Raw genomic sequence first — 15534 nt, 5'->3', positions numbered from 1 at the left:
CAGAGAGGGGCTGGAAGCCCGACTCCATTTTGCACTGGACTGTGTGCTTGGCAAGCAAAGGAAAGTGGTTTATTCCTCCTGATAAATGGGAAAAAGTGGATGAAAAGATTAAATCATCTCCCCCTGCACTCACAGAAATATGCTGCTGACCCCATACTCTGGCAGGGTCAGGAGGAGTCAGCAATGAGGGGCTAGAAAGCTCCACAGTGGGCGGGCAGTTTGCAGTCGGTAATTGAAGTGGAATGAGGAAACCTAAATGCCATTGCCAGGACCCTATCTATCCAGAAGAGGAGGGGGGCACATCTGCTTTCTTCAGTAAAAGAGATTGGCGCTGATCCCTTGAGTTTCCCTGCTGGTTGGAAAAGGAAGGCATCCTGGAGTCTTAGAGACTTACTTTCAAAACAAAGGCAATCTAGCTAATAAAAATCCAAAGGCTAGCGGTTACTGGTATTGGCCTATTAGGAATAGGGTCCTATTGAATCTGGTAAAAAGTTAATGGGAGGACAATAGGGAAGTGGTAAAGCCTATGGTTTGCCTGCAAAAGCCCCCAGATTCAATCTCCAGGTAGGGCTCAGAAAGAGCCAATCAGTTGTATAAATCATCTGGATTAGGGTCAGGATATGGATTAGAGTCAGGATTAGGATCATGGCAAGGAGCAAAGGGTTAGGTTCCCCTATGCCCCCTCCCCCTGCTAAGACCCCAATTTAGAATTGGGGGTGAGCATGCCTGCTGTTCACTTCATTCTGGGTCATTCCCCACCCCCCACCCCGTGCATTTTAGTGAGGAAGGAAAAAACTAATGTAAGGAAAGGGTTATAGTGATGTAGTTCCCAGGGAGGAAAGCTGAATCATAGACAAAGAAAGGGCTAGAGTAATCAATACGGGCTATTATTGGCCAGAATAGAGTACGATATGCAGTCTACTGATGCAGTAATCACAATGAGCTCTGGAAAAACATGGAAGCTGAACAGGGGAAATGGGGGGATGTTTTGTGCATGGCATCATGCAGATGCTCACTAAAAAGTGAGAAAACAAAACATTGCTATTCCAAATTAAATGCCTAGCTTCAGACAGAGTAAAAAAAGTCACAGAGGGGGCTGTATTATTTATTAACCTTCTGTTACACAGGAATATAGAAAGCTGCTAAATACGAAGGGTCTCTCTAGATTGCTGTTGTGTTGCATATTTATAGGTATGTTCCTACAACATGTTCTTAACATAATAATAGTGCACTAGTGGTGGATTTATTCTGATTTAGTTTGTTCTGAAATGCTTCCCCAATGCTAACCACATTGTTGGTGTCCAACAATGCAACAAAATATAGTGCAACAAAAGCAGGACAAAAATAAACCAGAACATTTGTGGTATTAAAAAGTTACAGGATTTCAGCAGGAAGTTATAGCATATGTGCTGACTGGAGGTGAAGCAAGGTGACTGACCCAAAACCTTTACAGGCACAAACAGTATTGAAATCGGGATTGTGTGTGACTACTCCAAGAGCATCCAGAGCACAAATCATCATGAATGTACAATAAAAAGGATTGTCTGGAGGGGCCCTTGATCAGACCATTTGTCTACAACACTAGCTGGCAGAAACTGCTAAACCTTCAATAGCATTTGCTACAGCTTCAGGAAAACACTGATGGTGCAGGTGCTCTCCATGGCCACCTAAACCACAATGCCTCTGTCTAAGCATGATTCTTCAGTGAAGAGTGGTGAGCCCAGAGAGCACTTTGGGGTGTTGCTGGTCACTTCCCTGCAGCAGCAGCAGCAGCTTGTGCTATATGTGCAGCTGACTGGGCAGCAGTAGCAGAAGCCACTGCAGCTGTAGTACTGAGTGGGTAGTGCACTGACCACCAGCTACAATGGCGATGATGGCAGCAGGCAAGGAGGCCCTTGAGCAGTGGCTAGGAGTCACAATTCACTGCCCCTTTTTATCTGCCACCTGAGACACATGTATCACCATGCCTTCTTATATGGCTTCCCCTTTTTAAAATCATAGGAGTTGCCTCAAAAAGGCCCTGGGAGGAAGGGCACGATATTATACAGCCACAAGAGTGGCTGTATACTATAGCCAGTGTGGATTTTTCACATTCTGCAATGTTAAATTGAAAATACCCCCATGCCATTCTGATGCTTCCCATAAACTCATTTCAAAACAAAACCTTACAAAACTTATAGTCCTGAACTCAGAAATGCTTGCTTAACAACCCTCTCAATTTTCATGGCGATACACAAAATAGTCAGAGAGAATAGAGAGTTCAAAATCAGAGCCCTTTTGGACTTTTTTCTGTCTGAGTTCTCATAATCTGTTGAAATTCATTAAAAATCAGCCATGTTCACAGAGTACCTGTAATCCTAATACTGGCCTTGCCCCATACTCTGACCTTCATCTTCTGCAGTTTAAAAGTTAAAAAAATTATAACATCAGGCATGCTCAGTAGGAACCAGCTGTCAGTGTTCTAAAACCCAGACTCGCAGCTTGGCTAATCAGGGGGCCACACCCACACCAGACTTTGATTTCACATGAGACAGTCATGGCTTCCTTCAAAGAATCCTGGGAAGTGTAGTTTGTGAAGGGTGCTAAGAGGAGACTCCTATTCCACTGACACAGCTCAAGTGGCCAGACTAATTTAACAGCCAGCCACTCTGATTGAACGTCTGTGAGGGGAACAGGGCGTCTCCTAGCAACTCTCAGCACCCTTCACTTACACTTCCCAGGATTCTTTGAGAGAAGCCATGACTGTCCAAAGTGAAATAAAGGCCTAGTGTGGATGTGGCCAGGGATAGCTTTGGGTTAAATTTCGGTGGGAGGCTACATGTGCCTGCTATAGAATAAAAAGGTGGGGGAATGGCTGAAAAGCATTCACAATGTTTTCCTTTTGGAAAGGAAAGGGGCTTCCTTTCTGCCCAGTGCCCACTCACATAATCTCCTCCCCTCATCTCTTCCCCTCCCCCGGGTCAGTGTTGGACTACGACCTGGGAGATCAGGGTTCAAATCACCACACAGCCATGAAGCTCACTGGGTGACCTTGGGCCAGTCACTGCCTCTCAGCCTCAGAGGGAGGCAATGGTAAAACACCTCTGAATACCATTTACCATGAAAACCCTATTCAAAGGGTCATCATAAGTCCAGTCAACTTGAAGGCAGTCCATTTCCATTTTCAAACATGATTGCACAGAAATAAATCCTATTGAACTCAAAAAGTATGCAAATGATCAAACCCACCCTCTCTTCTCCTCCCTTCTATCCCCTCCTCTTGCCCCTTCCCTCCCCCTTCCTTTGCCCCTCTTTCCGCATCCGCTATCTCTTCCTCCTCCCCATGGTCAGTTTTACCTATCTTAAGCATGATTTCACAGAAGTAAATGCCATTGAACTCTATAAGCATGCAAATGATCAAACTTGCCCTCCCCTGCCCCTTCCTTTTATTTATTTATTTTATTTATTTATTTTATTTATTTGTTTCATTTATAGATCGCCCATAGCGAGTGGCTCTCTGGGCGGTGTACAAAAAGGTTAAAATACAAAATATCAACAATAAAATCAGACAACAAACAATAAACACAAGCAGCAACAAAAGAAAAAAGAAAAAAGAAAAATATAAAATTATAACATAAACACTTAAAATGCCTGGGAGCATAGCCAGGTCTTAACCTGGCGCCGAAAAGATAGAAGCGTAGGCGCCAGGCGTACTTCTTCGGGGAGGCTGTTCCACAGTTCGGGGGCCACTACAGAAAAGGCCCTAGATCGAGTAACTGTCCTCCGGGCTTCTCGATGGGTTGGTACCCAGAGGAGGGCCTTAGATGCTGAGCGAAGTGACCGGGTAGGTTCATAGCGGGAGAGGCGTTCCACAAGATATTGCGGTCCCACGCCGTGTAAGGCTTTATAGGTCAAAACCAGCACCTTGAATCTGGCTCGGAAACAAATAGGTAGCCAGTGCAAACGGGCCAGAACAGGTGTTATATGTGCTGACCAGCTGGTCCTCGTCAGCAGTCTGGCTGCTGCGTTTTGCACTAGCTGAAGCTTCCGAACTGTCTTCAAGGGCAGCCCTACGTAGAGCGCATTACAGTAATCCAGCCTAGAAGTTACCAGAGCATGAACAACTGAGGCGAGGTCATCCCTGTCCAGATAGGGGCGTAGCTGGGCTACCAACCGAAGGTGGTAGAACGCATTCCTTGCCACCGAGGCCACTTGCGCCTCAAGAGACAAGGAAGGATCGAAAAGAACTCCCAGACTACGAACCTGTTCCTTCAAAGGGAGTGTAACCCCATCTAGAACAGGGTGAACATCCACCATGTGGGCAGGGAAGGCACTCACCAACAGTGTCTCAGTCTTGTCTGGATTGAGTCTCAGTTTATTAGCTCTCATCCAGTCCATTATCGCGGTCAGGCAATGATTCAGCACATCCACAGACTCACCTGTAGAAGATGAAAAGGAGAAATAGAGCTGCGTGTCATCAGCGTACTGGTGACAACGCACTCCAAAACTCCTGATGACGGCACCCAGAGGCTGCATGTAGATGTTAAAAAGCATGGGGGACAAAACCGACCCCTGAGGGACTCCACAATGGAGAGTCCAAGGTGTCGAGCAATGTTCCCCAAGTACTACCTTCTGGCGACGATCCGCCAAGTAGGAGCGGAACCACTGCCAAGCAGTGCCTCCAACTCCCAACTCCACGAGTCTCCCCAGAAGGATACCATGGTCGATGGTATCAAACGCCGCTGAGAGATCAAGGAGAATCAACAGAGTCACACTCCCTCTGTCCCTCTCCCGACAGAGGTCATCGTACAGGGCGACCAAGGCTGTTTCAGTGCCAAAACCAGGCCTAAAACCGGATTGAAACGGATCCAGATAATCGGTCTCATCCAAGAGCACCTGGAGCTGATTGGCAACCACCTGCTCCAGAACCTTGCCCAAAAAGGGGATATTTGCCACCGGTCTATAATTGTTCAAGTTATCTGGGTCTAAGGAAGGTTTCTTCAAAAGAGGTCTCACTACTGCCTCCTTGAGGCTACTAGGGACTACTCCCTCACTCAAGGAGGCATTTATCACTTCCTTGGCCCAGCCGGTGGTACTAGTTCTGCTAGCCTTGACCAGCCAAGATGGACAAGGATCTAGAGCAGACGTGGTCGCCCGCACCATTCCAAGCACCTTGTCCACTTCCTCAAGCTGCACCAACTGAAACTCATCCAATAATGAAAGACAAGACCGTGTTCTGGACACTTCAATGGATTCATCTGTCATAACATCAGAGTCTAGGTCCCTACAGACCTTTGCCCCCTCCAATACGTTCCTTCCCTTTCCTCCTCCTCCATGGTCATTTTTTCCTATCCTAAGCAAGATTGCATAGGAGTAAATCCCATTGAACTCAATAAGCATGCAAATGATCAGACCTGCTTTTCCCTTCTTTCCCCTCTTCTCTCCCTTCCTCCTCCTCCCCTCCCCTCTTCCTTCTTCCTCCTCCCCTGCTCACTCCAGCCCTCTCTCCTTCCCCCCCAGTCATTTTAAAAATAAGAACAAATGAAAATTAATATTACACATATTTATATTATTTATTTTATTATTTTATTTATTATTTCAATTTATATACCGCCCTTAGCAAAATAGCTCTCACACACACACACACACTTAAACTAAAGACAACAAACCTCAGTTCTGCCCATTATGAACCATGATAACTAAAGTTGCTAACATTTGCTCTTGCACTTTCATATGCTTCTTGGGATTTTGTTGTTTTTAAAAGGAGCATGTGGAAAGGTACGTAAATATCTATGCACATGCTCAGAATAGGAAAAGGTAGTAGAGGGCAGGACAGGAGCGACAGAGGGGAAGGACAGAAAAAAACAGCCCAGATGTATTCTGTCAAGCTCCACCAACTGATGTGGATGGCGAGCATTGGAATAGCAATCAGTATCCATGACCAATAAAATGGGAATGTGTAGAAGCTAGTGTGCCAAACCCACACACACAAAAATTGGAACTTTATTAGGGATGGATCTGTCAAATTAGGATCTCAGTTTCTCATTTTTCCAATCGTAAATTCAGCTATCTACATTCTGCAGCAATTAGTGGGGGGGAATCCTCATGAAAATTCTTCTGCATTTTAGTGCGAATTTCTCATAATAAACACATTTTTGTATGCAGTTTTGATTAATCTACACACTTTTGCAAGCAATTTATCCTAATATAATGTATTTTTGTAATTTTCACTAATATGTTCATTTTAATGCACACTTTTTCCACCCCAAACCTGTATCTGAAAAATAGTTGTCCTGCTGAGGGAATTCTGATGTTTGCTAAGAAATTTTATTAAAATAAGAAATGAGTATAGATTAATCGTTTATGATTTTGTATTCAGATGTTAATGTAAGCTGCATTAAAAGTATTTGAGAAAACTCGGGGCCAGCATCAAAGTTTTAGGTATTATTCCCATCAAGAGCTGGGAAAATATCATCATTCCCATGATTTTAAATGCTTGGGATATTTCTCACCATGCATAAGAATGTAAAACAATACAATCAATGACTGCTAAAATCAATTGGTGATTTGTCTATCAATAGGATATATTTTATAACCACACTGAATTCAAAGTGACGATAGCAATTTATACAAAGTAGAGCTAGGACTGCAGACTAAATCAGCTTTGGACTTCACAGATCACATTTTAGGATACACCTAAGATGCTTTAAGTGTATGCCTAACAGCCTAAAGTGTACATGCAATAAATATTTGCTTGCAAATATATGAATTATCAAAGAACTAAAACTGGCTGTGACCAGTTGAATATATACTCAGGGCAAACTTGAGTTTTCTACCAGGCAGTATGTGAAACAGCACCATGTTTTAACTGTTGTATACATTAGGGAAAATAACTGAGCACCAAGGGGTATCTAAACAGTATGGAACCCTTTTTTTTCTTTACCTGTGCCACTTTATATTCTATGTATTTGCCTACATGAAGGAACCATTATCAGTGATATTTCATTGTTTTCTCCCATTTTGTGTGTGTATTTTAGCTTGAGAGTTTCACTGAAAGGATATTGGGGTAATTTAGATTCCAAATAAAGTGACTGGAGAGTAAAAACGAAACAAAATGCAATACTTCCAAGTTAATGGGTTTCTAAATGATCCCAACATGGCAAACCTCAAATTTAACAATATAATGGCTACTTTATGTTGATGCAGCAGTTAAAAAGATATTAAATCTTTAGGGTTTTTTTTAATTCATTCCTCCAGGATCTTTCAAGTTTAAGGAAAACCTGTATGAGAAATAATGGGTGACATTACAGCTCCCAAGTACAATTCTGGTGTAGTTGTACCTCTGTATTACAAGAAAAAATGTTTAAAATATAAATCAATTTTATTATAACTGGAGTCATTGTCAACTATCATGTTGTTAGGAACACAGGAAGCTGTCATGCTAAGTCAGACCATTGGTCTATCTAGCTCAGTATTGAACCTGGGATCTTTTGGACCCCGATGAAGGCGGTTGGTTGCTGCTTCTAGGGACAAGGGGCGGAGAGACACTGGAAACTGGAGAGCTCGATCCATGATTTGTTTTAGAGTATTTTGGGTGGTTTTAAGGGCAGATTTGGGGTGGTTTTAAGGGTGGGTGGCCTGCCTGAGTTGCGGACTCTAGTGTTAGGGGCATTTGCATATCAGGGGGGAGTGATGGAGGGAGGGGGAGAGGCCAAGATATAATGAGGCTGGACTTCAGATGCTGGTGGGGTGCTAGCAATAGGCCACATCAGGTAAGAGGATCTAGGGAGAAACACATAATATCTGTCCCTTGTTCCAGGCCTGCCCAACACCGGAAGATAGCTGGGGGATGCGGGACTCCATGCTCTGACCTTCAGTTGTTGCTGTGCAATGCCAGGTCCGTTGCCCAAAAAACATCTCTCATCCATGATATGATATTGGATGAGGGCGCGGATCTGGCATGCTTTATGGAAACCTGGCTGGATGAGGCCGCAGCTCCCATCCTTGTGGCCATGTGTCCAGCTGGGTTCCTATATGCGCAGCAGCCAAGGGTCAGGAGATGGGGAGTGGCAGTCATCTATCGGGGGTCCCTGGTTCTCACCAGACCTCCTCTCCATGAGACCAAGATTGTGGATTGCATGTACTGGAGGTTGGGCCCAAAGGGCAGCTTAGGGATTCTGCTCGTGTACCGTCCACCCCGCTGCATGACGGACTCCCTGGCTGAGGTGCTGGAGGTGGTCTCGGATGTGTGGGCACAATCCCCGAATTTGCTGGTGCTAGGGGATTTCAACTTACATACTGGGGCCGCCCTCACAGGGGCACCTTGGGATTTCATGGAAACCATGGCTTCCTGGGAACTGCGCCTTATTTCCATGGGGCCCACCCATGTAGCTGGTCATGCACTTCACCTTGTATTTGCCTCAGGAGAGGAGGGGAGTGATCTGAAAATGGGGGCTACATCTCTTACCCCCTTGTCATGGTCAGATCACTATTTGGTGAGGGTAGACCTTTCGATGCCACACACCCTCCGTGGGGGCAAAGGACCTATTAGGATGGTCCGCCCCAGGCGTTTGATGGATCCAGATGGATTTTATGGAGCCTGCAGATGGGCACTCGGTTGAGTCCCTGGTGAAGGAGTGGAATGAGGCGATCACCAAGGCATTAGACCGGGTGTCTCCGAAACGCCCTCTCCTCCTGAATAGGACTCAGACAGCACCATGGTATACTCCACGGCTGTGAATTCTGAGGCGGGAAGTGAGACGGCTAGAACGCCGGTGGTGGAAATCTCGCTCCGAGGACGATAGGACATGGGTTAGAGCGGCTGCAGTGGCCTACCATGTAGCGATAAGGGCAGCAAACAAGGATTTCTATGCTGCCTCTATTGCGTCCACAGAGTGCTGTCCCAGGAGGCTGTTCCAAGTGGTCTGAAGCCTGGTCGGTCCAGTTGCTTCGGAACCGATGGGACATTCTAAAACCTCCTGTGATGAGTTTGCAAAGCACTTTGCGGATAAAATCGATCATCTAAAGAGTACGATTCTGCACACTGTGGATACAGTGAGTGAGCCAGAGTCAGCCAGTGGTTTTCCGGTGATGTGGGATCGGTTCCAGCTTCTTCCTTCTGATGAAGTGGACAAGGTGCTTGCAACCTTAAGGCCAACCACCTGCTTACTCGATCCCTGCCCATCGTGGTTCATCATGAACTGCAAGAATAGACTGGTCAAGGCGGTGGTAAATGCATCCTTGGAAGAGGCCGTGATGCCATCAGCTCTCAAGGAGGCAGTAATAAAACCAATTTTAAAGAAGCCCTCCTTGGATCCCCAAGATTTAAACAACTTTCGCCCAATCTCAAACTTACCATTCTTGGGCAAGGCAGTTTAGCGGGTGGTGGCGAAGCAGTTGCAAGTGCACTTGGAGGAAGCGGATTATCTGGATCCATTTCAATCGGGCTTCAGGCCTGGACATGGGACTGAAACGTCCTTGGTCGCCTTGGTGGATGATATGAGGAGAGCGTTGGATAGGGGTGAAGGCACCTTCCTCGTCCTCCTGGATCTCTCAGTGGCTTTTGACACCGTTGACCACAGTGTCCTTTTGTACCGATTGGAGGGGTTAGGCATAGGAGGCACTGTTCTGCAGTATCCTCTCTGATAGGTACCAGAGAGTGGTATTGGGGGATGAGGTTTCAGATCCTTGGCCTCTCACTTGTGGGGTGCCGCAGGGCTCCATCCTCTCCCTGATGCTATTTAACATCTATATAAAGCCGCTGGGGGGCATCATCAGAAGATTTGGGCTGCAGTGTCACCAATATGCGGATGACACACAGCTCTATCTCTCATTTAAATCTTCACCAAGGTTGGCTGTAGAAACCATGTCCAAGTGCCTGGAGTCGGTGAGTGCCTGGATGGGAAGGAATAAGCTGAAACTGAACCCTGACAAAACCGAGGTACTGTTCATGGGAGACAAGGGAAGGTTGGGGGATTTGGACCTGGTGCTTAATGGGGTACAACTGCCCCTAAAAGACCAGGTCCGCAGCCTTGGGATCATTCTTGACTCCAAACTGTCCATGGAAGCTCAGGTATCGGCTGTGAGCCGGGCAGCACTGTATCAACTCCATCTGATACAGAGGCTACACCCCTACCTTCCCAATCATCTGCTCCCATCGGTGGTACATGCCCTGGTCTCCTCTCGCTTAGACTACTGTAATGCGCGCCACGTGGGGCTACCCTTGAAAACGGTCCGGAAGCTGCAACTGGTTCAGAACATGGCGGTGCGCCTGATTAAAGGCAGCTGCCGGCGAGATCACGTAACTCCAGTGCTCAGAGAGTTGCACTGGCTACCAGTTGCTTGCTGGGCCCAATTCAAGGTGTTGGTTTTGACCTTTAAATCCCTACACGGTTTTGGCCCAGTCTATCTGAAGGAGCGCCTCCAGCATCATCAGCTATGCCGCCTAACAAGATCAGCCTCAAAAGACCTTCTCTCTATCCCACCAGTCAAAACAGCTAGACTGGTGAGGACCAGAGAGAGGGCTTTTTCAATTGTGGTCCCCACCCTATGGAACTCCCTTCCAAATGATTTCCGCCAGGCCCCCTCTACAATGAGTTTCTGCCAGGCTGTGAAGACCTGGCTCTTCAGGCAGGCCTTTGGGGTGGGTTAAATTTTATCATTATTGCTTTTAGATTTTAATGTTATTGTATAGGTGTGTCATTTTGTGTTATTTTGTTCATTTTCTACGTCACCCAGAGTGGCTGGATGGCCAGCCAGATGGGCGACTGAGAAATCCAATAAATTAAACCAATAAATTAATTCTGTCTGCAAAACAGATGCCTTTCTTGTTTTAACTATGACTAGTTGATCCCAAAATCAGATTTGTAAAATGCTTTTTACAAATATAGGAGGATTAAAAATACCTATTGCCAACATAAAGGCTGTTTTGGCTACATTGTACATTTGATATATCTTCAGTTCTCTCCTACATTAACAACATTCATATGTGACACAAAAAAGCATGAGAGGTCAAATGCAATTTTTAGCATCGCAGATGAAATGCCCCATTGTAGTTGCTTGAGCATTGTTGATGACCATCCTACAAGGATATAGCCCAGAAATGTGCAAGTTGCCCTTGCAAGGCTTGCTGGCATCTTGCTGATATTTCACCTGCTGTCTGTGTGTGCCAGGCTAGTCTATGTGCTTTCTAAAACTGCAGTGACCTTTTTGCCATTGCAAAGATATTAATTAACTTCTGCCTGAATACCTGTGCACACAATGGTGTCAGGGCTTTTAAGGCAAGCTTTTATAACCCTCCCAGCAACCTGTTGCCCCAATAACAGGTCCAGTGTGATCAGTCTGTCAGTTTCTCTGTGCCACAGTGACAGCACAGCCTTTGATTCAAGGGAACCCTACAATGTGTTGGGCTGCCATGTACAAGGCAATGACACTTTAAATATAAATTAGCAAGCGAACTTCAGCTCCCACCAGCACATTTGCCCTCCCCATCATTCCTGCCTAGTTTAAACACAAAACAATGTATCAGGTGAGTTCGGGGAGAAAACCAAGTTAAAAGAAGTTAAGAACTTACAGAAACTTCTCTTGCAAACTTTCTCTTCTCAGAAATACACTGTGCATTGTTGTTGTTGTCATTTGTACAAATTAGCTGAAAATAACTTTTATACTTGTAAAGGTTGTTTGCCACAGCTAAAGTCAACAGTGGAAAGTCGTCAGGCTGCTGTTTCCTTGTTGTGCAACCCTTCATGACTACAAGTGGAGAGATATAAAGGTTTAGATATGGCAGCATAAAAACCCAAATGTTGCTGCATAGTTATTGAGGCTTGTTGTGTGCAGTTATGAAAAGTACTGTTCAGGGATCTTGGTAACATTGGTGGAGGATAAGAATAACAGCCGCTCTGCACCACTTACAAGCACTAGGACTAGGGATGGGGGATAAATTTGATTCAGTTCACATTTAAAGCCGAACTCATCAAATTCACATTTTCCAAAACACTATGAGAAAAACAGCCATCTTTCAAAATTTGCACTTATCTAAATGATGGGATGCAGTACTCCAACCAAATGATGTGGGGGAATGTGCTTAAAATTAGTCAAAATAACATACAAAATGCATTATATTAGGGGAAATTGCTCACAAAAATTAGTTAGTCAAAGCTACATACATAAATGGAGAAATTCACACTAAAATGCTAAAGAATTTTCATGAATTTTTTTAAAAATAGCAAATTGCTGCGGAAATGTGGAGAACTGAATTTAAGACTGGAAAAATGAGAAACTGAGAGAACCTAAATTGACAGATCTTTCCATCCTTAAGTGCTGTACCGTTTTACTTTCAGCATGTGTCAGGAGATGAGAGCCTCTAGCCCCGAAATAAATTTGTCTCCTTTGGGTGACTTCTTTTGGGCACTGGGAGGTGTGCATCCCATCCCTGCTTGCTTCCTGTGCCTGCCTCTTTGTGTTCTTCTGAGCAGGGTCTATACAGAATAATGAAGCTTAAAGGCTGAATGCTTTGTTTATTACAATCTGCACAGCTAAGTTACCACACTATTCCTCTGATTCCAGGGTGCTGACCTGAAGAATGGGAATCTGCAAGGCCATGTGTTAACAGGTAAGCACAAATTGGACACACCCTACCAGTAGGTCTTGGCACTGACTGGAAAGCAGACTGTGGATTCTATTTTTATGTAGGAGTTATAGATTCCCATTCATGTATGTGATCTTAGTTGCTTCCAAGTCAAATAAGGCCACAACCCTTCTTAGTGCAAGAAAATGAACCCCTGGGGCTGCACATATTGTCACACAGCCGCTAGATCTGTGGTCCATTAAGAAGCAGTCTTATGGTTTAAAAAATTATTTCTTTAGAACTTTCTTTAACTAAAAAGAAAAGAGCTCCCTAAAAGCAGATTCATAAATACGAGGAACACAAGAATCCTTATTCAAAAATGAAGAGAATTCTAAGCAGAAAGCTAGAGAGGGAAGTATTCCACTACCTTGTCTTTCGTTCAAAATTCTAAACAAACGATGCAGCACAACCAACACAAGGCCTGGTGTGCCTCTCTGGATTTCACATCTTTCAAGTTTTCAAGTGGTCTTCAACTATTTTAGACCTGATTCCCACCACTGTCCAATCTGCAACATAAGACCCAATAATAATAATAATAATAATAATTAATAATAATAATAATAATAAATAGCCCATCTCTCTGTTTTTCTCTCCCCCTCCACTCTTCGATCCTATTTTAACCCCTCAGCTAAATGATGGTCGTTCGCAGAGAATAGCATTGGGTGACCGCAGGGTACCATCTTGTCCCCCATGCTGTTTAACAGCCATGTAAAACCCTTGGGAGCGGTCATCAGAAGATTTGGGGCAAGGTGTCAGCAGTATGCTGACGATACCCAGCTGTATTTCTCCATAACATCTCAATCGGAGAGGCTGGGCAAGCCCTTGGCCACTGCCTGGGCTTGGTGTTGGGCTGGATGAGGGCCAATAAACTGAGTCTGAATCCTAGCAAGACAGAGGCACTGTGGGTTGGTGGTTCCCGAGTTCAGATAATTGGTCAGTTGCCTGCTTTGGATGAAAGAGCAGGTTCATAGTCTGGGGGTGCTCCTGGATCTATCTTTGTCACTAGAGGCCCAGGTGACCTCTGTGGCTAGGCAGGGGCATCACTAAGCAGGTGCGGGGGGTGCGGAACGCACCCGGGTGACACCGAGAGGGGGGTGACACCCAGAACCACCCCTACCTTAATCTCCGGACTCTCAGCTTCAATTTTAAAAAGTTTCTAGGTCGTCTGGTTCCAGAGATATACACCAAAACGTCAGCCCCCCTGCGACTGTTTAATCTGTTTTTTAACCGATCTGTATAGCAGCTTTTAGCCAGAGCTTGGAAAAGTTACTTTTTTAAACTACAGCTCCCATCAGCCCCTGCCAGCATGGCCACTGGATTGGGCTGATGGGAGTTATAGTTCAAAAAATAACTTTTCCAGGCTCTGGCCTCTAATCCCGCCTTTTCAGGATTGTAGCCAATAAGGGGAGCCAGGCTTGTGATTTGTTGACCCAGGCAACGTCAAAATGGTGGTTTTGAGGTCTTCAGTTTGAGTAAGTAAGAATATGGGTTAAAGTTTCTTTTCTCTTGTGTGTAACACTCAGTCAGACCCTGGGCTGTTGGAGAGGGCAGTGCTTTGAAAACCAGTTATAAATCTGTTTGATTTACATTTCATTTTGTCACTAGAGTGGCCAGATCCAAAATAAAGGGCAGGGTTATGTCACCTTTAAAAGTTGTGTAAAAGAAGGAATTTCAGCAGGTGTAGCTTCAAGCCAGAGCAGCAGGAGGGAAAGAAGTAAGACCAGCCGCCTGAACTGAGAGACTGTGCTTGTTATTTGCTTGCTACCTCTTTGTGGCATCTTCTTCCTCTTGAGTACTTACTGAACTGGTCAGAGGGCTTCTGTTGGAGGGGACTACAAGTGAATCAGCAGTTTCCAGCAGCCCTCTATATTGGGCCATTGTTGGAGGCAGGGCTGTAAGAGAGACACAGGTGGGGGCAGCGGCTTGCTGTTGGCTATGAGGGCCTGTACATGACACTGGGGCAATGAGACAGACTGGGGATGCTGTTGGTGTACTGCCCACCCTAACTGAGCAGGCAGAGATGGTCTCAAGCTTGAGAACCCCATTACATTTGTTTTGAGGGACTTCGGTATCCACACTGAAGCTGCATTGGAATTTCATGGCCTGCAACCATGGGGCTGTCTGTCTGGGCCAAAGTGTAAGGAAGGGCATACCTTTGTTTTGGCCTTTGCCTCAGTGTGTGAACAGGGCAATCTGGACACTGAGGGGGGCTTAACTCACCCCATTGTTACTGTCAGACCACTCTCTGGTAAAGCTTGGACTTATAGTACTAGTCACCTTCGGTAGAATTGGGGGACCTATTAAGATGGCCTGTCCTTGGAGACTTATGGAATCCAAAACCAAAGCCAGTGGTGATCCTGTTGAGGTCTTTGTGTCACTATGGAATGCAGATGGGGGTGGGCGCTTGACATGATTGCTCCCAATTGTCCTGTCCTGCACTGTAGAGCCCAGATTGCTTCCTGGTTTTCTGCAGTATACCAGGACAACGAAAACTAAAGTGCAAGTGGTGTAAGACTCAAAGTGAAGCCAACTGGACATGTGCTAGAGCGCATAATTGCACCTACTGCATGGCAGTGAAGGCTGCAGAGAAGCTTGTTTTGCTGCTTCCATCACAGCCTTGAGTAGCCATCCAGCATTGCTTTTCCGAGTGGTGCGGTGATTATTCTCATATACCCCAGCAAATTGAATGCTTGCACTCTTGAGTCATGCTGTGACAAATTTTAAAACACTTTGAAGATAAAACCTATGCCAACTTGAATTGATACTATTGATACAGTATCAGATGGATGTCCGATGGAGTCTTACCTAGTTTTATGGGATGTGTTTCAGTTTTTGAGGCTTGAGGGCACAGACAAGATGTTTGTTGTAATCCAGTCGTGCACATGTTACGCCTGTGCTAAAAGCACTGCACTGGCTGCCTATTAGCTATT

The 15534-nt window shown here is 45.2% G+C and overlaps 1 protein-coding gene across 4 annotated transcripts in view; it reads left to right on the top strand.

Moving 5' to 3' along the window:
• The window catches only part of PEBP4 (phosphatidylethanolamine binding protein 4), a 440324-nt gene that overhangs the window by 351030 nt on the left and 73760 nt on the right, over positions 1 to 15534 (top strand). For all 4 annotated transcript variants that reach the window (XM_061593054.1, XM_061593056.1, XM_061593052.1 and 1 more), the window contains exon 5: positions 12544 to 12589. In XM_061593054.1, coding sequence (XP_061449038.1) covers positions 12544 to 12589 — 46 coding nt within the window. The remainder of the gene's footprint in view (positions 1 to 12543; positions 12590 to 15534) is intronic.

Source organism: Rhineura floridana, chromosome 12 (assembly GCF_030035675.1).
Source record: "Rhineura floridana isolate rRhiFlo1 chromosome 12, rRhiFlo1.hap2, whole genome shotgun sequence".
Lineage (NCBI taxonomy): Eukaryota > Metazoa > Chordata > Lepidosauria > Squamata > Rhineuridae > Rhineura > Rhineura floridana.
This window is presented reverse-complemented; position numbering and strand designations above follow the sequence as displayed.